At 43.0% G+C, this 26899-nt stretch overlaps 1 protein-coding gene across 23 annotated transcripts in view; it reads right to left on the bottom strand.

Annotated features, from left to right (window-relative positions):
* Nucleotides 1-26899, bottom strand: part of LOC137417608 (vinexin) — a 361763-nt gene that overhangs the window by 189769 nt on the left and 145095 nt on the right. For all 23 annotated transcript variants that reach the window (XM_078776281.1, XM_068103523.2, XM_078776283.1 and 20 more), the window contains one exon: nucleotides 8110-8234. In XM_078776281.1, the coding sequence (XP_078632407.1) occupies nucleotides 8110-8234 (125 nt within the window). The remainder of the gene's footprint in view (nucleotides 1-8109; nucleotides 8235-26899) is intronic.

Raw genomic sequence — 26899 nt, 5'->3', positions numbered from 1 at the left:
TGTGTGTGTGTGTGTGTGTGTGTGTGTGTGTGTGTGTGTGTGTGTGTCGGGGTTGTATCCAAGGGGGTTGTGTCAAAGCATGTCCAATGAAAGTGGGGTTGTATCATAAGTGGGGTTGTATCAAAAGTGGGGTTGTATCAACAGTGGGGTTGCATCAAAAGTGGGTGCGAGTAAACCGGTCATCACTGCCAGCAGTTTTAAAGTGGCAGTTCTAGTTATTATTATTATTATAGATATTGCTAATAAAAATGAAGCATATACTACCAGTGATAAATCTTTGATCAATCTGCATTATGGTTTATTGAACTTGTGTGTTTACTGTGCTTAAAAATACTTTAAGGAATAAAGCTTACATTGATAAATCTGAGCAAGGAAGAGATACAATATTTTTTAAGGTATTGAATTATACAAAAAATGCGAACAAAGCTGTTTTCCAGACAAGACTAGACAAGAGTCTTCTCCAATGGCGCCGGCACGACGAAAACACCATGTTTTCACTCTTTCATGTTCAATTGCTTATCTTTTATGGCCTGTGTTGAAATTAAACGGATGCTTCACCATGCTCATGGGCGCCAATTTACCTCAAATAGTCTGACCCCTCATCCTTTCGTCTGACTCCTTGAGAAGCAGGAGAAGTTTTTTGTTTTCAAAAACACAAAAAAAGACTGAATTCAACAGAGTAGAGCAGACGTTTTGCTCGAGACATTGTGTTGGACCTGTGGTCGTATATGCCGGCATAGTGTACTGTTAAATTTTGTTGTAATCCTCGTATAATCAAGTGACTCTTCTCCAGATAATAAATCTTCAAAACTTGTTCCTGGTGAGTGTGGACATTCAATCTCTATGCACCCACGACACTCCCATTCCATCCCTTCTCTCTCCTCAAAATGGTGGAGCCACTGGCACCACTGCGACTCTGCTCGTGAGAAGGTGGAATGCCTCAATTCTGTGCTTGCTTCCAAATATTGTATCTACAACCCCTCACCCATACTTGCCTGTTATACCCAAATGCTCCTGGACACTGTCTTTTGCACCGCAGTACTGGATTCAACCTTCGACTCTGATTCGCAACTGGAACAGATGGCATCAGCTCATGTGCCCTAAAAACCTGCTCAGCTGCTCTTGCACATCCTCTCTCTGCCCCACCATGTCATTTGCATGAGGTCATCTTCTATCTGCTTGGAAATCAGCCAACATCACTGCATTACACAAAATGTGCAAAAACGGATCCCCTTTACTACAAAAACTGATCAGCTTACTTCCAATCATCAACAAGGTCATTGAATCCATCATCGGAGTGTTTCCTTCTTGCCCAAACCCCATGTTAATGTGCATAAACAGTTATCATGGTGTTTTCGTGGGAGCATCACTACCAGAAGTAAAAATATTATAAACCACTAACACATATGATTACCTTTTTAAACAGTCGCTAATGCTGTTTAACGCAAAACTGAAAGAAATTTGAAGGAATCCTGACATCAGTCGATGCTTATCACATCAACGGATGCATTTCATCAAAGATCTACTGTGGTCTATATACCCCACAAGGGTCAATTCAACGACCCTTCCTGCCGCTAATGTGAAGTTCTTCCAAGGTGTTTTTCATGCTGTTTTTCCAAAGCCGCTTCTCATTACAAAAGTAATAACACTTATGATCATAGCATAATATTAATGATATTACAAAACAATATCCCCACTCCCCACGGGGTTTGTGACTTGCGATATTGCTCCCCCCCAACCCCCTCTTAACCTCCCACCCCCACAAACCTCCCCCTCCCCCCACATCCCTACAGAAATAAATTTTATTCTCGGGAATTTAGAATGATGAGGCATGGTCTGATCTTTTCAATGACCTGATAAAACAAAATAGTCATAATAATTGGCTATTGGCTAAAATAGCCATAAATATTGGCATAATAATCATAATAACATGACTCCCCTGCCACTCCCATAGTGAACGGGTGTACTCATGGTTACTAAATGCTGTCCCCCTGTCATGTGACCAGATCCTCAGCTCTGATTGGTGGACGTTTGTGAGGGACGTACATACATACATACACTTGATGGACAGACAAACGCTGTTCCAGACAGCATTGCCTTATGGGCTACACTGTAAAAAAGTAATCTATGTTTGTTTGTCCATCACACACATGTGATGGTTTTGTTTTGTCCTTGTTAAATTATAACTTTTTCATTGAAGCTTTTAATTTGATCTGAATCATAATTAAATTCAACCAGTTAATTAAATGTAAACCTCAATGTAAATAATGCCCTCTTGCTTTGAAGAACGGGAAAGAAAGGGGGAGGGGAGGACAGAAAGTTGGGGTGTGAGCAGAGAAGGGACAGCCCTTTCAGTCCTTTTTTAATCCTTTTCAGACCCTTTTGACACTTTACACCCTTTAGACACCTTAAGACCCCATAGACCTTTAGGTCCCAATTACTATTGGAATGGATCCCTTGGACCTTTAGACCTTCTAGAGAATCTAGCCCGATTAGACGGCTTAGACCCCTTGACCATTTTAGCGCCTTTTAAGACACTTTTTAGACCTTTTAGACATTTACATCCTTTAGACACCTTTAGACCTTTTTTAGACCCTACAGACCTGGTAGACCTTTGAGACCCTAACTACTTTTGGAACATACGCTTTAGACCTTTAGGTTCCCCATATCTGATCAACCGTTGGACCCCTTATAACCATTTAAACCCCTAAATACCCCCTTACAATTGTAGAGCCTTTGGACACTTTAGATCCATTTAGGTATTTTAAGACCTTTTTGATGCCTTTAGAACCTTACACCTTTATACCATTTAGACATCTTAGACCCTTTAGACACTCTAAACCCTAAATACTATTGGAACAAACGATAAACCTTTAGACGCCTTAAAACCACTTAAGACCCTTTAGATACCTTTAGACAAGAACATTCTTTAGTCTCCTTTACATCTTTCGACCCATTACACCCCACAGCTCTTGATTTTAGATTCCTTATGGCCCTTTAAATCCCTATAGATCCTGTAGACCCCTTATACCTGTGGACCCTTTTAACCTTTAGACAGTTTAGACCTCTTTAGACCCTTTATAGGACTCTTTCAACCTTTTTTTTGTATACACAATCGAGGCTCGTGTAAGAGCTAACACATTAAACATGAAAACACGCACGGACACATAAAACATACAATGAAGGGAGCGGGAGACAAGAGGGGGAGAGAGAGGGAAGCATACAAGCACAACAACTAGAGAACAGGGATGTCGGTAGATCAACCATTTCAACACTTTAGACTCATTAAACCCTTTAGATCCTTCAGACCCAATCAACCCTAAATATTATTGGAATGTACCCTGTAGGCCTCTTATATCCCAAAGACCATTTAGACCTTCAGACCACTTTTGATCCTTTATACCCGAATGTTTTTAGCTGCGACGAGCAGCTCTATGAGAGGACCACGTTGTTGTTCTTGTTGTTGGGGTGCCTTTTTGAATAGCGCATGCGCATACACTCGGACGTGCGTTGGTATGAGGTAAGAACATCGCGGACTAAAATCGCGATTTGTTTGAAGAAACCAGAATAAATTTAGCAACAAAGACAACATGAATGTTTTCATATCAATCTCGTTTCACAGAACTTGACACAAATTAGGTGTAATTATTGAATAGCGCATGTGCAATAGGTGTAATAGCGCAATAGCATTCTCATCCACCCTCTCTGAAAAAATGTCCACTTCTCCCTTCGTTGACCTCCACAACCCTTCTGATCTCACTGACTACTACAACCACACTCTCTCCTCCTGCCTTGACCAACTTGCGCCTATAAAAACCAAAACAGTTTCTTTCACCCATTCTGCTCCCTGGTTTACCCCTGAACTCCGCCTGATGAAAACTCGTGCTCGCGAACTTGAAAGACTCCGCAATAAAACAGGTCTCACAATTCACTCCCAAGCCTACAAGAACCACCTACAACACTACAAAGATCGCCCTCTCCCGCGCCCGCTCCGCCTATTACTCTCAAATTATCCACTCTGGCTCCGGAAACCCAAAAGCACTCTTCTCTACAATAAACAAACTCCTCAGCCCACTGAACACCACCACCCAGTCATTCACAGTAGACAACTGCATCTCCTTCCTTTCATTCTTCCAACGCAAAGTTGAAAACATCTACAACAGCTTGACCACCGCCACACCCGCTCCCCCTCAAACCACCTGCCCCCCCTTATCCTGCCATCCCCTGTCTGAATTCTCCCCAATCTCCCCTACGGACCTCTCTGAATTCCTCATAGGAATGAAAACTGCCACCTGCACTCTTGACCCCATCCCCTCCAGCTTTGTCAAGGCCTCCCTTCCTGCTCTCTCTCCACTTATCATTGCAACAATAAACTCCTCCCTGTCTACAGGCATCGTCCCACCATCCCTCAAAATTGCTGCTGTTACCCCCATTCTGAAAAAACCTGGACTAAACCCTGACACCCTAAACAACTTCAGACCAATCTCCAACCTACCCTTTCTGTCGAAAGTTTTGGAACGCGCTGTAGCCGCTCAACTCAAACATCACTTCTCTGCCAATAACCTGTATGAAACATTCCAATCCGGATTCCGCTCCAACCACAGTACTGAAACTGCTCTCCTCAAAATCACCAACGACCTTCTCCTCTCCTCTGACGCTGGCAACCTCAACATTCTCATCCTCCTCGACCTCAGCGCCGCCTTTGACACCATCGATCACACCATCCTCCTCACCCGACTGGAAACCACCTTTAACGTTACTGGCACTGCCCTCTCTTGGATCAAATCATACCTCTCTGACAGACCCCAGTTCATCTCCATCAATAACTGCAAATCCCCCACTGCTCCCCTCCCCCAAGGTGTCCCCCAAGGTTCAGTTCTTGGCCCCCTCCTCTTCATCCTTTACCTGTCCCCCCTCGGTCACTTAATCCGCCGCCATGGTCTCCAATTCCACTGCTTCGCCGATGACATCCAGCTTTTCATCTCCACCAAGTCCATCTCCACCACCACCCACTCTATCCTGACAAACTGCATCACTGAAATAAAATCCTGGCTTCAAATTAACTTCCTCAAACTTAACTATGATAAATCTGAAATAATCATCATTGGCCCAAAAACGCTCATAAAATCCACCAATAACTTTGCCCTCAACATCGACGGTATCCCAGTATCCACCTCCCCTCACATCCGGAATCTTGGCATCATCGTTGACCAAACCCTCTCCTTCGACAAATACACTAAACAGATCACAAAGACAGCCTTCTTTCACCTGAAAAACATCGCCCATCTCCGTCCATCCCTCTCCTCCATGGCTGCAGAAACCCTCATCCACGCCTTCATCACTTCCCGTCTGGACTACTGCAATAGCCTCCTCTATGGTTCACCCTCAGTCCCTCAACAATCACCAATAAACTCCAATACATTCAGAACTCCGCTGCCCGTCTACTCACCCATTCCCGGACCCGTGACCACATCACCCCCGTCCTTTACAAGCTTCACTGGCTCCCCATCTCCCAGAGAATCCAGTACAAAATCCTCCTCTTGACCTACAAAGCCCTCCATAACCTGGCCCCATCCTACCTGGCTGACCTCCTCTCCAGACACACTCCCACCCGCAACTTCCGCTCTGCTGGTACCAACCTCCTGCCCCCCCCCCCCCATCCGGACCAAATTCAGATCCTGGGGGGACAGGGCCTTCTCCATCGCTGCTCCCACCCTCTGGAACTCACTACCTCACACCATCAGAGACTCCTCCTCACTCACCACATTCAAAACATCACTCAAGACCCACCTGTTCAACACTGCATTCAACATTTAACCCACAGCATTTAACCCCTGACTATCTCTTCTCCTTCTCCCTCCTTTTTGCTTTGAATATTTCCCTATTGATTCTTGTTTTTTGCAATTGTTTTTATGTTTTGCTATGCATTATGTTTTGCCCTCTGTCAAAGCATCTTTGGGCTCCCTTAAAAGCGCTATATAAAATAAATGCTTTATTATTATTATTATTATTATTATGTGCATACACTCGGACTTCCCCTACTGACCAACCCCATTTCAAATTATCCCTCTGCCACCCAGAATTAACATTAATAAATAACATTAATGAATTAACATTAACAGAAATAACATTCACGTCCATACATTATATGTAATCAGTTGAAGCATGTTGCGTCGCAAAACAAAGGACAAGACCAGAACTGAAAGACAAAAACATGCCAGTGCATGCGTATAATTTAATGACTGGTCGAATTTGGTAGCGCATATTGCAACGGATATCCTCATGATTCTGCACGTCGCAGCTGGTGACCACACTGTGGTCATTTTTCTCTTCTTATTCTTTATACTTTATACTTAGACCTTTACATCCGTTAGACCCCTTAGACATGTAGGCCTTGTAAAGTTTAGAACATTTAGACCTCGTTAGTCCCTTTAAAAACTTTTTAGTCCTTTTATGACATTGTAGTAATTTTAAGGACCCTTTCAACACTTTAGACCACTTTGGAACCTGAGACGATTTACACCACTTTAGGGTCTAAAAGCGTTTAAGGGTCAGTCCTTTCACTGGACAAAAACTACTGGAACTTTTTTCATCAATTCAGGACTTGCTCAACCTAATACTTTTCACTGCGTGAATGCAATTGTGGTATCAGGCCTTTCAGCCCACACGGACCCATCATTTTCCATCGAATAAAAGTGAAAATCACCTTTATCACCTAATGCACCCTGACTATGACTGCCCTCCATTGGAAGACGAGCATCTGTCCCACTTGGGACGATTTATTTATATATATATATATATATATATATATATATATATATATATATATATATATATATATATATATATATACGTATATATATATATATATATATATATATATATATATAATATATTATATATATATATATATATATATATATATATATATATATATATATATATATATATATATATATATATATATATATATATATATATATATATATATATATATACCTATACACATTTAATGTTCCTATTTTGTTTCAATTGAATTATACACGAACACTGGAGAACACAAATTGCCTCTTTTCCACTTTCAAAACACTTCGTGTAACAGTACTTGGCCAAAATATTACGGAATTTTACGTCATCGCGACCAATGAAATTTGCCGCTCGTAGACTCCGCCAATTTTATTGTTGCATTATATTTTACCTTTTGTTATATTATTACGATTATAATTATCTCAAGACTGCGTGGCGTAAGGTGGTGTTCTATGAACTCCCTAGTTCATAATGAATCACCAGTTATAAAATGAATAACTATCGAAAAGCATCTGAAAATGCAAAGCCCATCTGCGTTCACTTTGTATTCAGACATCTTCTTCCATTTGTTAAACATGATGAAAGCAGCTTAAGAAATACAAAAAGACTGATGATTTTAGGCATACTTGACATTTTGACTTCAAAAACAATAGACTTCAGTGACCCAATATGCAAACGCTGCTCAAATTTCAAGTCTATCAGATGGAAATTGATGATTGTGTGACCTTGACCTTCGACATTTTGACCTTGACAGAACACATGTTACACTCGAATTGGGTCATATTGGATCACTAATATATTGATCTTTTATGCTACCTTGAGTTTTAACCTTTTGATCGAAAAAAAACAACCAATCAGCTTCTACCTTTTGAATGGTGAACCAATTAAGTGACCCAAAAAGCAAATTTTTTTAATTTCTGGTCAATTGGATGAAAATTGATGATTTTATGTGATGTTCACCTTTGAACTTTTGACCAAATTATTAATTTCTCTTCTCCATATTCTCATAATAAAGCTGTTGAAAATTTGATAAGAAAAGCTCAAAAGGCAAAAACGTTACGGGCCAGGCAGACACACAGACAAACACACAGAAGTGATTGCAAAACCCCGTCTCCCGCTGCGTGGGTGGATGGGCTAACAAGCAAATAGTGAGTTTACAATGTGTTGCAGGTGACTGCCACTCTTCCACAATATAATAAAATTAATAACACACTCTCGCACACACTAAGCCTGTATGGCTTTGAAAACTGCATTGCAGGTGAATTCAATGCCTTTCTCTTGTGCGTTGTTGCAAGCATTTACCTGTGATTCTCTTCTATCAGCGCTAGAGAGACTGGGCCGCACACTCCGATAACCCTTGGCCACCAACGATGAACCGACCATATCTCCATTGACTGCAGATGGTGTTGTTGCTACGTGCCGGCCATCTGTTCCACAAATTAAACCACGATGTTGTTTGTTTAACAACATTGAAACAAATGTATTTTTATATCCCATTTTACAATCAGGCCTTGCAAATATAAACACAACAATTAATCTCAGGAAATATGTTAGTTCTTTGTATAATCTTAAAAATTAAAGTCATTTTCTACATTCAATAACCTGGCAACTCACGACTCTAAATAATGTACACCATTATTTTAGCTTCACCTCTTTTTTTCCCACCATAATAAGTAAAATTTAAAAATAGTTATGGACAAATGATATGGAAAATTACAATTTCAAATCTATATGATTTTGAAAGCAAAGGTTAATAATCTATTACTACCCAGACTTGTTGGCGTAATGGATAAAACATCCACTTTGAAATTGGGAGATGGCTGGTTCGAACCCCGGACAAGTCATACTTGTCATACCATAGATTTAACCAAAGAATCCATAAGTTGGCAACACTAGCACAGGCTTTAATGGGCCTAATGGCTCTTGCTGATTTGAAGTTCCTTGTAAGAGAACAGATTTCTATTTCTATTTACACTTTATACAAGTAAATGAAATAGCATTGACAATATTCTCTCTCCAGAAAAAAACTTAAATCGGAGTGGAAAAAGATCTTATACAAAAAGTTAAAACAAAACTGCTTATTTTTTTTATACAGAAAATTGAATTTTGTACAAAAGTAAAGAAATGTCGTAAAAAATACAAAAGGAGTAAAAATATAAAAGGACAATAAAACACATTTTCTACAAAAACAAGAATGACCGCACTATGGTCACAACCTGCGAAAAAAAATCTGGCAACGGGCCGATTGTGAAACACGCATTTAAAGCATTCTTAAAGGATGAGCAGCGCGATTGGGAAACACATTTTATGGGCTATTCAAAAAAATAACTCAACACCTCTTATCCATGTCACCCACCCCCCTCCCTCCCACCCCCACTGTTTTATCAGAATGAGCTGATTGGTCACACGGTCATGGATTGCTTAACCCCAATATATGGCCATTCAAAAATTATGTCACGCTATTTTTTAGTGATTAGCAGAAAACAACGCTTGATTACATAATGTAACGCTTGATTACCATGCATTCTAATGGACTGTGTGTTCTTACTGGCTTGATTAAGCCTTACTATTATTCTACATATGATTTGGTTTTTCAGGATTCCTCATCATGAATAACACTCAACCCAAACAAAGCCAATAGTTTTAGTAATTTGCGTAACGTAACATTTGATTACGTAACGTAACGCTTGATTACCATGAGTTATGACATACCGTGCATTCTTACAGTACTTGATTAAACCTTACTATTATTCTACATATGATTAGATTTTCCGGGATCACTCGTCGTTGAATAACACTCAAACCAAACAAAGCCAATGGAAATCTGATTCAACAAACCTGGGCATTTTATAATCAGCAGAGTCATACAGGCCTAATGTGTTAGGCCCACCAGAAAACCAAGATGACAGCCATATCATTTTGCCTGGATGCGATCTATGGTGGGTGCAGTCAAGTGACAGATGTGGGGGTGGTCTGGCAGCTGTGAATGGGTGCACATTTCAAAAATCGACCCACAACAAGAACCCCAACAACAACAACAACAACAACAACTGCAACACGAAGCTCTTGTAGGCCTGCGACGTGACACAGGTAAAATATAGAAAAATACAGTAAAAAACAAAAAAAAGCAAAACTAGAACGGCACACGTCGACATCGCAGGATTGACGATATGCCTACGCCCACATTATTACATCCTTTTACATACTTGTACCAAGTTTGCTGTTCTCTGGTTTCACATTTTCATCTGACATGACCTCTGCAATTTGATGCCGAAAAGTAATCAGTTCATCTTTGCATCATAATACAGAAAGACCCTGACATTCACGGGGGATACGTTCCTCGAAAATGCCGCGAATGCAGAATCTGCAAATGTTGGGGTATTGTTTCAATAGGAAAAGGGGGGATAAGTTGCCAGTGGTTCGTGATTCATAAGGGAAAATTTTTAAATTTTACAAACACGAATGCACATGATTTCAGTTTCATTAAAAGTTCTTACAAATAATTTTTTTTTTTAACTACAACAGCAGGTGCTGTTTCCTACTTCTATTTTTTAAGATATGATGTAACATTTGATGCGACAATGTTGATGTTGATGACGATGACGATGATGATGATGATGATGATGATGATGAGTTAGAATCCAGTGAACTCAGTGGACTCCTCTGAAGAGGACGCAGATGAAGGTGCTGATGAGACATGCAATGAAGGGGATGCAGGTAAGGACGCTTAAGGGGACGCAGGTAAGGGTGCTGATGAGTCGTGTACAGAAGGGAATACCCAGCCCTTTCCTTGATAGTCCTTGAGCCAACCGGCCATATTTTGAAGTGAATGCTCCGGCGGGGGGAGTAATTCTCATTATGATTTTCCATTAGACCAATGTCTCAAGTGTCAGAAAAGGTGTGATGGACATCTGAGAACGGTAGCTTAGTGCCCGGATGGACGCCATCTTTGAAACCACCCAGCTCGAAAATGCCCATTTGGTGGGGTACATTGTTGCACGTGTATCTGGACTTCTATACTAGCTATCGATGTGCGGTTGACGACTAAATATACGTCCGATGTGTACCGTCTAAATAAAAAATAATATGAAGCATTTTGTTTTAGATTAATTATTATAAAAATCAATTATCGAAAAAAAATCATATATTTTTCAATATTTTATTATTAGACTTGTACTTTTTTTAGTGAAACAACACTGGTATGATTTTCCAAATTATGCATTGTGCTACACCGTTTATCTGTCTATAAAAATAACTCAAAAACTAAAACATATCATCCACCACGAGTGTACACAAAAAATATATGAAAAGGCATGCACTTTCCACAAACCGAAACTATGTCAGTTGGAATTTCCCGCCGATAATCAACCCACAGAACCCAGTGCCGAAAGTGACGTCAGTCTATTCTATATCTATATTCTATATTCTATATCTCAGTCTGAGATTTGTTGCGGTGACCTGATTAATTTCTGAGGGGGGGGGGGGGGGGTGGGTGGCTTAAGAACTAAAAGTGAACATGTTAGATGGCGCCACATACAACTCTATTATAGAGTTGTATTGTGGCGCCATCTAACATGTTCACTGACTTGGATGAGTATGTCAATGTAAGCTGGCGAGCTTTTCGGATATCGGAGTAATCTAACGTCAGTCTTTTTGTTCTTTCAGCTGAGATGGCCGGTGTCGAGGCGAAACGGGCGAAGATTGAACCTGAGTCCGGAACGTGCATCCTGTGCAGCAAGAAGTCGCCACTCTCTGAACTAAGCAAGGCAGCGGGCAACAGTTCTTGGAAGACATTGTGTGACGCAGCCGCAGTTAGAAACTTTTATCCAATTCTAAAGCTAGTCCAAGAAGGCGCAGTTGAACTTCCTAATATTCCAATATTATACCATAGGGCTTGTAGATCAGACTTCACTCACAAAAACCACCTAGCTACTTTGACCAATGCAGCTAGAAGTTCTTCAGTTGATACTGGCGATGCGGTGCGACGGCGATCATCACGGGAAGAGACAGGATCAACTTCAACGGTCTACGATGATAAATGCATTTTTTGCCAGCGTGCTTCAAAATTCATAAAAGGCAGTCATACCCGTAAAACAGTTGTCTTGGCTGTTGAACTTCGAGCAGATAAGACAATAAGAGATGCTGCGACAGCTCGCAATGATGAGAGAGTTTTGGCATTGACTACACGAGATATGGTTGCAGCTGAGGCTCACTACCACTTCTCCTGCTATAGAAACTACACACGGCCCCAAAAACCTCAAGTAGAAACTGACATTGAAGATAATATCGAGAACAAAGAAATGATACGATGTATATTCAATTTCATTCGCACTGACTTGTTCTTGAACCCGAGGATTGTTCCAATAGTTGATGTTGCAACAGATATCCTGTCTTCAGATACATTTTCAGTTGATGTTCGTGACTCCATCAAGAAGAATCTGCAGCGCACATTACAAAGAGAGTTTGGAGAATCGCTCATCTTCTTCAATGTGAAACACCGTGTATACTTGATGCCCGATAATCTGACAAAGCGAGAGATTGCTGCAGAGTGCGTAAACCTGAAAGCAGAAGTGAAAGCATTTGAACGAACGGATGGTGAAAGTAACATTGTGCGTGCAGCTACTTCACTGCGACACCAGATCAAAGATGCTCATTACAATGAACGTTGGCCGCCTCAGCCAGCAGAACTCACTTCAGATTACGTGAAGATACCAGATTCTCTTCGTGTATTTCTGCATACTTCGATTTGCGGGAGTGGGGGTAGCTCTGCGCGTGCCGACACACTGGTATGGTCGATGGCTCAAGATATCATCAATGCTGTACACCGGGGTACCATCAGAACATCGAAGCATGTCCTACTTCCGTGGGTCATGAAAACGCTCACCGGTAATACAGAGGTCATCAGAATATTGAATCGACTCGGGCACGGATGTTCGTACACAGTTCTGGAAGAAATCGAGACAGCGCTATGCATAGACAAATTAGCAAGTGTGGAGAAAGATACAGTACCACTTCCGTCACATGTGCACCCTTCGGTCCCGACTGTATTAGCATTCGATAACATCGACAGGCTAGAGGAATCGCTGAGTGGTGGCGGAACATCGCATCGCGTCAACGGTATCATCGTCCAACCGAAGTCGCAGTCGTGTTTGCCGCCCCAACCTCCATCGGCAGTATCCAAAGCAGATAAGAAGCGATCTATCCCATCATCCAGCGATTTAGTTCCAATATACAGCGGTGGGAAACGAGAGGGCCCACCTGCAATCAAGCCTGCAGATCTTTCTGACACTCTTGCAGGCGCAACATCCCTTGCGCAGCGCCGAAATCACGTATGGATTATGACTCGCATGCTGGAACCATGCGACCAGACAATCAGTTCGTGGACTGGTTTCAACATCATGACTAGAGATCGTGTTCAGGTGACGGAAGATGTAGTTGGCTACCTGCCGGACTATAAACGCGCCTGCCACAGATATGGCAACAGTGCAAGAAATCCTCAGAGAAGCTCTGAACATCATGTCATCACTTCAGCTTGAGCGTGAAAGGGTCAATGAAAAAAACGAACAAAGCTGCACTTGCGAAACACATGGAAGGTCTTGTGGAACCAGCCGAGAACGTTGACAAGCGAAGTGCAACAATAATTGATGCGATGGCTCTCATACAAAAGATGCATGGCGAGAACGACACGTTCGAAGAACTATCTGACCGCATCCTTGCTGCAGCGCTTCACGCTGGTCAAGGCAGTGAGCGCATCGATGTTGTCTTTGACACATACACAGAAGAATCCATCAAAGCAGCTGAGCGTGTGAACCGCGGTTCAAATGAAGGCATCAGTTTCAGCGAGATCAGACCCGCACACAAAATCATGAACTGGCGGCGTCTCCTTGCTTGCAGCCAGACAAAGGAGAAACTGGTTGTGTTTCTGGCGGAGTCGTGGAAACATGAAACAAATCGCGAAAAGCTAGGCAACAGAACACTGTATGTCACCTGTGGTGAAAAATGTCTGGTACTGACCCGCGATAGGTGGAAGTTGGTGCAAGCACTCGAATGTAGCCACGAGGAAGCAGACACGCGTATGTTTCTCCACGCAAAGCACGCCGCTACCCACTACAAGACGATCATCTTAGTGGCAGATGACACCGACGTTCTGATCATCAGTCTTCATCTCAGCAGAACCATCGATAGTCAGCTCTTCATCAGACGAGGAACAAAGGTTCGAGTCAGAATGATCGACGTTGGAAAGTTGGCTGCGGTATTGGGGTCTGGAGTTTGCAGTGCATTGCCAGGGCTTCATGCATGGAGCGGGTGTGACACTGTGAGTGCTCTGGCTAGCCAAGGAAAGATAAAGGCTTTGAAGCTTGTGCAAGCGAATGAGCTGTATCTTCAAGCATTCACAGATCTGGGATCTTCGTGGAATGTACCAACAGACGTCATCAATAGCATTCAGGCCTTCACGTGTCAGCTGTACGCCAAGAACACGAAGATCGTCGGTGTTAATTCGCTCCGTTATCACATGTTCTGTGCAAAGAAGGGCCAGATCGAATCTGGACAATTGCCGCCTTGTGAAGACTCCTTGATGCAGCATACGCTTAGGGCCAACTATCAGGCGGCTATCTGGCGACGCAGCCTTGAAAACCTACCAGACGTCCCAACACCATCAGCAGGACATGGTTGGGAACTCGATGATGGCGGTTCGCTCACAATCCGATGGATAGCGGGTCTACCAGCTCCAGATGTCGTCTTGAATCTCATCTCATGCACATGCAGAAGGACGTGTCGACCGTCAGATTGCTCCTGCATACTGAATGGGTTGAAGTGCACTGTTGTGTGTAAGCTGCAGGGATGCTCCAACATGGTGCAGGATGATGCTATCGTGGCTCAGGATGCCAATGACTCTGATGGCGACTCTGATGATTAACTTTGTGTGCACTGTATATTGTATAGCATATGTTGTTCTCTATTATAATGCAGGCCAAATTGCCTGAAAATCTTTATAGACAGATAAACGGTTTAGCAAAATGTATAATTTGGAAGATCATACCGGTGTTATTTGACTAAAACATGACATGTTCAATGATACCTCCGCTTGCTTATTAGGAATATACATCGTATGGTGTTAAAATCAGCTCCATACGTCTTTCCAAACTCTAGTAATGAATAATTAATATAATTGGCGGCCATTTTGAAATCCAAGATGGCCACCAAAGTGCAGATTTCCTATGTAACAATTTCCGCCTGCTTATTAGATATCGTATGGTGTTAAAATCCTCTCCGTACGACATTCCTAACTTGCGTTATCGTCAGAATAGATAATGCCAGCGGCGGCCTAAGTCATTTTATGCCTCTTTACATTTATTTGTTGTAAACTCGTGGTGGATGATATGTTTTAGTTTTTGAGTTATTTTTATAGACAGATAAACGGTGTAGCACAATGCATAATTTGGAAAATCATACCAGTGTTGTTTCACTAAAAAAAGTACAAGTCTAATAATAAAATATTGAAAAATATATGATTTTTTTTCGATAATTGATTTTTATAATAATTAATCTAAAACAAAATGCTTCATATTATTTTTTATTTAGACGGTACACATCGGACGTATATTTAGTCGTCAACCGCACATCGATAGCTAGTATAGAAGTCCAGATACACGTGCAACAATGTACCCCACCAAATGGGCATTTTCGAGCTGGGTGGTTTCAAAGATGGCGTCCATCCGGGCACTAAGCTACCGTTCTCAGATGTGCATCACACCTTTTCTGACACTTGAGACATTGGTCTAATGGAAAATCATAATGAGAATTACTCCCCCCGCCGGAGCATTACTTTTGGTCTGGCTCAAGGACTATGAACCCTGATGCTGTCCTTTCTCGCTTCGAGATGAAAGTTATCGTGGGCATTTTTTTTCTTCAGAACAGGCTGGTCTCATTAGCATTGAAGACCTGCTCTGGTACATTCCCCTTCTCCTCGATGAGCTATGCAAGTTGAGCATGGAAGGTTTCAGCTGCTTCGTGGTCTGCTGAGGCACGCTTGCATGTGAACTTCACATTGTGGAGACCGCACCACTTCTTGAAGCAGTCAAACCATCCCCTGCTAGCTTGAAAGAGACTGTGGTCAATTGTACCGCATCGATCATTTGGCAGCACCATCCGCATCAGCCAGATGACCATACATCCGCTTTGCCTTTTCACAAATCAGAGGTCCGCTTAAAGGCAAGTTTTTCTAGGCATTGTCCTCTACCCACACATTTAATGCCTTCTCCCACACGTTTATGCACGCGGCTGATGGCAAAATGGTTCTCCATCGCTTCGATGTGAATGTCCCACACTTGGGTAAACACTTTGGTGCTGGATACTGCGCTAGCCCCAACACTTTCATGAATTGCCTTCTTGTTTTTCTTTATGTAGCACACAGTCGACTCATTCACGGCACAGTGCCTGCCCATAGAGGCCACACCTGCAAGTCTTGATAGTTGGTCAAGCAGCTCCACTTTCTGGCTCAAGCTCATAACTTTTTTCTGCCTCTTGGGAGCAGACAAATCTCCTGCACTACTCATACACTTAGGTCCCATGATCAAACAGTGTGCACAAATAGTCCACAAGCGAGAGTAATCACAGCAGGTGAAGGCAGCGGGACGAGAAGAAAGAATAAAACCCACGACACATTGAAAATAAGTAGTCGTGCAGGGGTTATAGATAGGTAAATAGAGATGGGGTAGGTAGGATAGTGTGACCATTGTTTTTGGGGATTAGTGGTGCGAGATGATGGTGTGGAATGGTTTATGCACACGTACAGCTGCTTTATGCATGTGGTTGGTGGGAGATGGTTTATGCGTGGCTGGAGGTGGTTTGCACGTGGGTGGTGGAATATGGTTTTCGAGCTGTTATGCATGTGGCTGGTGGTTGATGGGTTTTAGAAGCAGATCAGATTTTATGAACCGCGAATGTCAAATCCGCAATTGTGCGGGTTTCATGATATATACATTCTTTCACAAAGGTTGGTCAAGATCCCATCACTGGTTCAAAGGTTAGCACAGTAACAGAATTTTTACCCAATAGGACCTCTGACCTTTGACCTCTTAACCCCATCATCAAATCTGTTCATTACATCATTATACATACTGTACGTGTACCAAGTTTGACTTGGTACCCTTCAGCCATCTTTAAGTTATTGCAGTAACAAAAACTTATAACAGACTTTGACCTTTGACTTCTTGATGCCGAAATCTAATCAGTTTATCTTTGCAGTATAATATAGACTTGCAACAATTTGGTCAAAATACCATCACTGGTTCACAAGTTAGCTCAGTAACAGAAATGTTTTTTTTTTACCAAACGGGACCTCTGACCTTTGACCTCGTGACTCCTTAATTAATCTATTCCGTTCACCTTTCCATCACTATACAGTATACATACTTGCACCAAGTTTGACTGAGATCCCTTCAGCCATTCTTAAGTTATCACAATAACGAAAACCTATCACGGACGCACGAACAGGTGAAGAGGTGAACGGATGTACGGACAGCCGGATGGCCAACACAAAAACATAATGCCTCCAGCAACTTTGTCGGCGGTGGCCTAAAAAAATAAACAAAAATAATCGGAGCACATGAGGCGATGCTCACTGGTTTTCTTCACCACACACCCACTGTAATTGAGGTAATTTTAGCTGTGGAGGGCAGTAAAGGACAAAGTGGTATGCATTCTCTCAGAGAATGACAACCACGTAGAATAATGATATTCAAACAAAGAATCTTTTACATTTGGGAGAAGGTCAGTTCTTCCATAAATATTATTATAAATGAAACACAACACACAGAATATATTAAGATGCATGATTTTAACTAGACGGAAATGATTTGTACAGAAGAAAAATAATCTTAAGTGGAGAATGAACACAACATTTCAATATGTTTCCAAGCTGCAAAACATTGTACCGTCCACCAAACAGTGATGACTCCATCGACATCTCGCTGTCTGAAAATATGGACCAACTTCTATTTACTCATCCCAACTCTCTCTTCCTCATATGTGGTGATTTCAATTGTCACCATGCCAGTTGGCTGAGTGTGGGTACCTCTCTCACCAGCCATGGCTCTTCAGCAAAGGACTTCTGTGACTCACTGGGACTGACACAATCTGTCAATTTCCCGACCCGGATCTCAGTCAACGGAGCATCTTCCCTTCTGGACTTGGTTATGACTAACTTCCCTGAAAATGTATGCTGCTCTTTTTCTGCTCCAATCGGCTCATCTGATCATGTGCTTGTTAAAGTGGACATCTCTCTGACCATTCTCAGAGAGCCTCCTCAGCGTCGACGAGTCTGGCATTTCACTCAGGCCAACTGGCACGGTCTTCAAGCAGCCATCAATCATCTGGACTGGTCTCCCATCTCTACCGCCTCTAACATCAACTCATCCTGGGAATTCTTCCAAAGTAAATTGCTCTCTCTCATGCACAGATTTATCCCATCTCGTCTTCAGTTGTCATACCCTTCCTCCCGTCCATGGTACACGGATTCTTGTGGTGAGGCTATTGCCCAGAAACAACTTGCTTTCGTCTCCTGGAAAGCAAATCCAACGGAAGGAAATCTCATTTCCTTTCACAAAGCCCGAAACAAGTGTGTGTCCACCGTCAGGAGAGCCAGGAAACAATATCTCTCCATTCTCAGGACCGAACTCTCTTATCTGTCTCCCTCTTCCAAATCCTGGTGGCGTCTGGTCAAATCTGTTTATGGTGTTTGTTCCCCCTCCATCCCCTCCGTCACCTCAAAGGGAGTCAGCCACACGGCTGACTCCGCACGTGAAAAAGCTGAATGCCTCAACTCTGTGTTTGCCTCTAAATCTTGTGTCCCAAACCCATCCCTCTCTGTACCCACCGTACCCAGTCGTTCCCAGCTGCTCCTGGACTCTGTGTCCTTTCCACCTGACAAGGTGGCAAAGTTTCTGTCAACCCTCGACTCTGATTCTGCAACTGGACCTGACGGCATCAGCCCACGGGTCCTAAAATCCTGTTCTTCCGCTCTTTCACTCCCCCTCTCTGTTCTCTTCACCCTCTCTTTTGCTCAAGGTCATCTGCCATCTGCTTGGAAATCTGCCAACATCACCGCTTTGCACAAAAAAGGTGCAAAAACAGATCCCAGCAAATACAGACCAATCAGCCTTCTCCCAATTATCAGCAAAGTCATGGAATCCATCATTGCTTCAGATATGAAATCTTTCCTCTTCTCCAATGGCTTGATCTCTGATCATCAATTTGGTTTCAGACCTGGTCACTCTACTCTGGACATGCTGCTTCTGCTTTCTCAACAATGGATGGAGGTCCTCAATGCCAAACAGGAAATTAGAGCTGTCTCCCTTGACATATCACGTGCCTTCGATACGGTCTGGCACCCAACTCTGCTCACCAAACTCTCCTCTTTTGGTATTCATGGAAATCTCCACGCATGGCTTGCAGACTTCCTCTCTAGTCGTAGTCAACATGTGGCCCTGAATGGGTTTCTCTCATCTCCTCTTCCTGTTCAGGCTGGAGTTCCCCAAGGCAGTGTTCTGGGCCCTGTGCTTTTTCTGGTCTTCATCAATAATCTCTCTGACTCTCTTGAAAATCCTCTCTATCTCTTTGCTGATGACTCTACTCTCTGTCACTCCATTCTTCGTCCCTCAGATCAGCAGTCTGCAGCCTCCTCACTCTCTGCAGACATGGACAAAATCACAGACTGGGCAAACAAGTGGAACATGTCTTTCAATCCTGACAAATCTCACACTCTTACGATGTCTCTCCGAAAAGACCGACTGGACAACCCACCCATCCACTTTCTGATTAATCCTCTCCAAGAAGCTCTGTCACTCAAGCTTTTGGGTCTCACTATCTGCCATGATCTTTCCTGGGAAAACCACATTTCAAATCTGGCCTCCAAAGCCAGTCGCCGACTGGGCATCCTCCATCGTGCGAAGTCCTTCCTTGGCACACCTGAGCTCCTCACCACATACAAGGCTTTCATCTGCAGCTCAATGGAATACTGCTCTCCACTCTGGGCTGGTGCTCCTGCCTCACACCTAGCTCGTCTTCACGCTGTTGAAACCAAAGCGTTCAGAATCATTGGAATCTCCCGCGATGAAGCTAACTCCAAGGGCCTCTCACTCACTCACCGCAGGCAGGTTGGTGGTCTTTCCGTCTTCTACCGACTCCTCTCTGGCCTTGCCCCCCCCCCCCCCCCAGCTCTCTCTGGGCTCTGTCCCGCAAATATTCCTACAGGTCGCACAAGATCTGCCTGCAACCCTCTTATGGTTAAACTGCCAAAATCAAGACTCTCTGCTCACCTTCACTCCTTCATTCCTCTTTTCTCCCACCTCTGGAACAAACTCCCTCACTCTCTTCAATCCCACTCCACCCTCCAGGTCTTTAAAACAGCTGTTCACCACCATCTCTTATCTTCCCCCATCCAAAACCTTGACCTTTTCTACCCCCGCTAATTTCACCTCAATTCCACTTTTTTGAAATACCAACTTCTGTCCTGGAAGTCCTTGGTGTCCCTGTGTTTTATACTTCTCCCACCCCCCCCCCCCCCCCTTCCCACGCCTCGTCCCCCCATGCCCTCTCCCTCCCACACATCTCCCTGCTCTCAAATGTTGTGTTTGTTTGATCCCCTTCTCTCCCCATCTTGTCTTCCGCTCCCTCTTTTTATATATTTTGTTTGTCTGGTTGATTTGTTTGTGAAGTAAATGTTAGCTCTTTCATGAGCCTCGATTCAGTATACAAAAAAAAACAAAAAAAAAACTTTGCCATTATTTAAATAATGCCATGACAGGTTCTGACTCGACAATGTAAAATGCACAAATTGTTTTCATTATCCGAATAATTTTGTCACAACTGATAATAAAAGGAAACAGTTGGAGTCTCGTGTAAAAGAGAAAACAACCAATGAATGACCAGTCAAAATGTCAAAGTGTTGTTGGCACAGACAGACACAAACAAATACACACAACAAGATTCAGGAGTGGATTCAACAGAAGTGAATTCTTTTATCTGGTTCATTTTATTTTCTTTATTTTCGTTTTTATTTGCTTTCTATCAACAGAAGATTTTTTAATCTGTTCATGTACGACATTCCAAAACCACCCGAGAACATACAAATAGCCTCGTATGCGGATGATATAACCATCGCCTCTACACATAGCAACATCAACACCTCCACAGCACAACATCAACTCTTCCTCAGCACCCTACAAACCTGGCTCACCATTAACAGAATAAAAGTAGCCACATCAAAATCAACATTCACTCTTTTAACAAATTACACCAAGGATAATAGTGCTGAACCTCACATCACACTGACCGATATCCATATCACACACCCACACGAAAGAAAAATACTCGGTGTCACTTTTAACACATCCATGTCATTCTCCGATCACATCACAAACATTAAATAACATGCACACCCAGGTTGAACACACTTGGGGCACTCACAGGCACCAACTTCGGACACCACAAAGAAACACTAACACTAACATACGAAAAGTACATCGGATGAGTCATCAACTATTCTAGCTCATCTTGGGCCTCCAGCCTATAAAACACACATCTAAACAACCTGCAGATCATACAAAACAAAGCCCTTCACATCATCAGAGATTGTACATTAACAACACCCATCAAGCACCTACACACAAGTAAAAATGCTAAAAATCAAAGACCACTTAGACATGAGATGTGCACAGTTCCTTGCAACGGCAAATGCCAACTCCAATCACCTATGCCACGACATATACAGGACACATTAAAACTACACCACAAAGACACTACAGTGACATCCTTTGTAGCATCCCCCGAACCGAACAACGGAAACTACAAAAAACACATCAACACACACATCACCATAAACGCAATAAACAACCTACCGGTACTTGGTATATTGGGCACAAAAACCCCACCCATTGATGGCACAGAGAAACTACTCACCAGGTCTGATCGTGTTCACCTTTCACACCTTCGCTGGGGACACCACCCACAACTTTTACAATACAAACATACGCTCGACGACTCCACTAATGACACCTGCATCCAATGCTAGGTCGCTCTACACACAATAAAACATGGAAGACTGTGCGGTCCTGGCTTCAGGGAGGCAAGACCACAACATCCTGGATGTGAGGGATATCTGGGTCGCTCCTGTGAGATTGATCGGTTCTCTCCGTGCCAGTGGTCTGTTCAACCAGAACTGTCCGTGGCAACACAATAACAAAAACAACAACAGCAAAAGTGGATTCAATACACCGTGGAACATCTTCAATTAGGAAAATAAGTTCTTCAAAATTGCACTGAATACGAGATGCGCTGTGTATACAAGGCGAGTCAAAAGTTTGTAAACAAAGGACTAATGTTACATTTTTTCTCTTGCAGTGAGTGAACCCTGAATCAATCTTCTGGTGGATAATCAAATTGAAATGACATTATTGTTTGGGAGCGGAACTCTCCAAGATGTTGCAGCAAGATTCAATGAGAAATATCCAGAAAGTTCAGTTACACACAGCGCCATATCAAAGCATTTGGGATTCCTCAATCAACGTCTTGTTGATTCCATCTGACAAAAAATGTAACATCCTCAATAAGGCTACATTAAGACTTTATCCATTAAGACTCCATTGTCAAAACTGGGAGCGGAATTGACACATGTGTTTTTGACACCTGTGTTTGACACTTGTCATTGAATTTACACCTGACACAAGGTGGTGTTTTTTTCCTAGCTCTCCATGCACTCCACGCTATCAAAGTTAAGTATTTGTTCCCTTTTGTATTTTTGTCAAAACTGTATTTTTATTTTACGGTGTGTGTACATACTGTGTGTTTCGAGGAAGATCTCGGTGTAAATCGTGCATACCTGTATAAAATCGTGCGTTGTTTCCTGCTGCGTTTTTCAGGCCTGGTCTTTTCAGTTTCTTGCCTCGAGGCCTTTTTGTCTCCTCTCAGCGGTCGTTTGTGTTCCATTTACTTTCGTTCCATCACTGTTTTTTCCAGTCTTTCTTTTCACCCCATACTTCCCCGAACATCTTACCCTTTGTTTAAAATCTTAATTCAAAAAGAAAAAATTATTTCCTTCTTTGTTCGTGTTCATTCATTCTTCGACCACGTGTTTTACCCCACCCTTTTTTTTCTGTTTTTTTCCCTCTCCTTCCTTCATAACTCAATCCTCTCCAGCCAAAAGACACCTTTCCAATTCTAGCTAATTTTCACCATACTCCTTCAACCTTCTCCTTCTTCCTCTGATCCACTTTCACCTAACCTTCAAAAAAACATATTAACGAAGAATTTAATAAATAGGCCTCTCCTCCCGTACGAACACATTTTTACTTGGACACCTCCCTGTTCCTTCATTCTCTGCTCTCATGGCTGTCAATCTCATATTCTTCTGTTCCTGCATCTGAACCTGTCCTGGAATCATTAATCCCCCTTAGGAATCCTTCATGCCTGTATTTAGGGAATTTCCCCAGATAGTTTTCACGGTTTAGTTTTAAAATGTTTAAACTTTCCCCTGAAGTGTTGTATTCTGTCGTATATTATAACACATTTTTCTTCTTCCTCTTTAAAAGGTTGCTTTCGATTTGCTCACCAAATCTCTTCATTTCAAATAAAAATTCCATCTCTAACAGTTCTTCCTTCCTACATTCCCAAAACGCACCTGCATTCCACCCCTCCTCCAACGTTTTCAAATCGATCTCTGACTCGAAAATCACAAGAAACTCATTTTGCAATAAATGTTCGTTTTCCATTCATCGTCCAACATTTTCTAAAATCCAAACTCACACCTCCCCTCCTAATCCCCCCCATCACCCATCTCTTTCAAACCTCCCTCCTTGCCCCTTCCCTCCTAAACTCCCCCCTAAAAAAAACCCCTCCCGTCTCAAACTCCCCCCTCACCCCTCACCCCTCCCCTTCAAATCTCTCCATCCTCATTTTTTTCTCCAATTCTCCCCTCTCACCCCTCCTCCTCAAAGCATCCTCACCGCTTCCTCTCCCTTCCAACTCTCACCTCCATCTCCGCCAACCTTCTTCGTCACTCTGCCCCCTCCTCAAACAACACCTCACTGTGCCTCACCCAATCACCATGAAACCTTTTGTCCTCCTCATCCTTCCCTTTCTCCTAGCTATTCTGAAATCTCTGACACACTATCAACTGCTCTCCCTTCCTCTTCATTAACGGTATGGACCTCAAACATCCGGGGCCTTCGCTCAAACTTGACTGATCTCTCAATACAGGTTGCTTCTGATAAACCCGACTTGATCTGAACAACAGAAACTTTCCTCCTTCATGATGTCTGATTCCTCAATATCTCTCCCTGGTTACTCCCTCCTCCAGTATGATAGACCTGAGCCTCTTCCTGAAGGTGGGGTTGCTATCTTTATCAAAAACTCTCTTTCTCACTCTCCCTGCACTGCCCTCTCTCCACCTCACCCCGAGGAGTACCTCTGGCTATGGCTTCCCCTTTGCTCCCACCTTTTGTTCATATGTGTGTTGTACCGTCCACCAAACAGAGATGCCTCCATCTACAGACTTGGCATTTAATATGGAATATTTTTTTTTGTCTTGACTTGGGTTTACTTTCTGAACTCAGTATATCAATCTGGTGAGTTTCTTTTACGCTTCGGTGATTTCTTTGTTAAAAGAACCATGTCACTGATTGTCTGTCACAGCAAGAAGTCAATAACAGGATTATATCACAGGAGGCGTGACAAAATGTACGGACAGTACATTTGACGATTGGTTTCACAATCGGGTATATAAGGGTTGTTGCGTTCTGTATTAGTGGAAAACAACTGCTGCATGTCTACAAAAGTTATTGCTGCTTCCTCTGGAGATGGTCCGTCAACTCGACAATGCTGTTTGTCATGGAGTGGTGGCTTTACGAAATTCCGGCATGAAACAGCGTGCTATTGTTCAGCAGTATGGCATCACTCAAGTTCAGGTGTCAAAGATCCTGAAACGAAATGCTCAGACGGGTGTCCCTTCTCCAATACTGAGGCCAGGACGTCCCTGCAGAACCAAAGGGAGGGATGATCGCCAGCTGCACCGGTTAGTCCGCAATGGCCGTACCAAGTCAGCTAATCGGCTTAGGGCTGAGTGGCAGCAACTGACAAATGTGCCTGTATCCAGAAGGCTAGTCAACCAATGACTGCTTCAAGCAGGCTATCAGGCCAAGCGTCCCCTGAGAAAGCCACGCCTGACCAGAGAACACCGCCGGCGCCGATTGCAGTTGGCCAGAGAGCACCGCCAATGACAGCCAGAACAATGGAATCACGTGATCTTCAGTGACGAGTCTAGATTTCTGGTCTATCGTCAAGATGGCCGCGTCCGAGTGCGCAGACAAGTGCATGAAGCCTACAATGAAGATTGTATAGTGCCAAGAGTCCAAGCTGGAGGTGGTGGGGTGACCGTTTGGGCTGCTTTTCATGCATGTGGCAAAACTGACCTGGTTGTTCTGAATGGAAACCTGAACCAGTTCAAGTACAGGGCCATTCTGGAAGAAACATTGCTTCCATTTGCTCGTGCAGCCTTTCGAGGAAACTTTGTCTTCCAAGATGACAATGCACGGCCTCATCGTGCTCGTATGATCCAACAATTTCTTGCTGACCGTGGTGTATAGCATATGGAGTGGCCTGCCATGTCCCCGGATATGAATCCGATCGAGAACTTGTGGGCAGAATTAATGCGTCAAATCGACAACTTGGACCAGCAGCCCACCTCTGTGTGTGAATTACAGCAGGCTATTGTCACTGCATGGCAAGCGATTCCTGTCCAAACCTTGGCAAATCTCGTGAACAGCATGCCTCAACGTGTACGTGCTCTCCTGAATGCTCGTGGGGGTTACACGAAGTACTGAACTGTCATTTTACTGTCCGTAATCCCAGTCGTAATTTAACTTTTGTTTTTGAAAAAAAAAACATTTTGGCTAATGTGCAAAATAAAGAGATACTTCTGGAAAACGTACAGAAGTTTAACACAGTACTGTCTGTGAATCGAGTTCGATATCAGTTTACATCACTTTCAAGGATCAATTTATTTGCTTCGAAATGTCAAATGTGGTTTTTGTTTATTTTAAAGGTCACATTAACAAAATCTAGAATAATTTCAACATAATTCCAATGAACTTTTGGTTCTAAGTCATCTTGAAAAGTAAGTTCACCCCCACAAAAAAAATATTCCATATTAAATGCCAAGTCTGTATATCTCGCTGTCTGATAACATGGACCAACTTCTATCTACTCATCCCAACTCTCTCTTCCTCATACGTGGTGATTTCAACTGTCATCATGCCAGCTGGCTAGGTGTGGGTTCCTCTCTCACCAGCCATGGGTCCTCAGCGAAGGACATCTGCGACTCTTTGGGACTGACACAATCTGTCAATTTCCCAACCCGGATCTCAGTCAACGGAGCATCTTCTCTTCTAGACTTGGTTATGACAAACTTCCCTGAAAATGTCTGCTGCTCTTCTTCTGCTCCAATCGGTTCTTCTGATCATGTGCTAGTTAAAGTGGACATCTCTCTGGCCATTCTCAGAGAGCCTCCTCAGCGTCGACGAGTCTGGCATTCCACTCAGGCCAACTGGCATGGTCTTCAAGCAGCCATCAATCATCTGGACTGGTTTCCCATCTCTACTGCCTCTGACATCAACTCATCTTCGGAATTCTTCCAAAGTAAACTGCTCTCTCTCTCAAGAAACAGATTTATCCCGTCTCGTCTTCAGTTGTCACACCCTTCTTCCCGCCCATGGTACATGGAATCTTGTGGTGAGGCAGTTGCCCTGAAACAACTTGGATTTGCCTTCCAGGAGGTGAAGGCAACGGAAGGAAATCTCATTTCCTTTCACAAAGCCCAGAACAAGTGTGTTACCACCCTCAGAAGAGCCAGGAAACAATATCTCTCTACAGTCAAGACTGAACTCTCAAACCTGTCTCCCTCTTCCAAATCCTGGTGGTGTCTGGTCAAATCTGTTTCTGGTGTTTGTTCCCCTTCCATCCCCTCCCTTACCTCAAAAGGCTACACAGCTGACTCCGCACATGAAAAAGCTGAATGCCTCAACACTGTATTTGCCTC

Source organism: Myxine glutinosa, chromosome 4 (genome assembly GCF_964187855.1).
Source record: "Myxine glutinosa chromosome 4, kmMyxGlut1.1, whole genome shotgun sequence".
NCBI classification, from domain to species: Eukaryota; Metazoa; Chordata; class Myxini; order Myxiniformes; family Myxinidae; genus Myxine; species Myxine glutinosa.
This window is presented reverse-complemented; position numbering and strand designations above follow the sequence as displayed.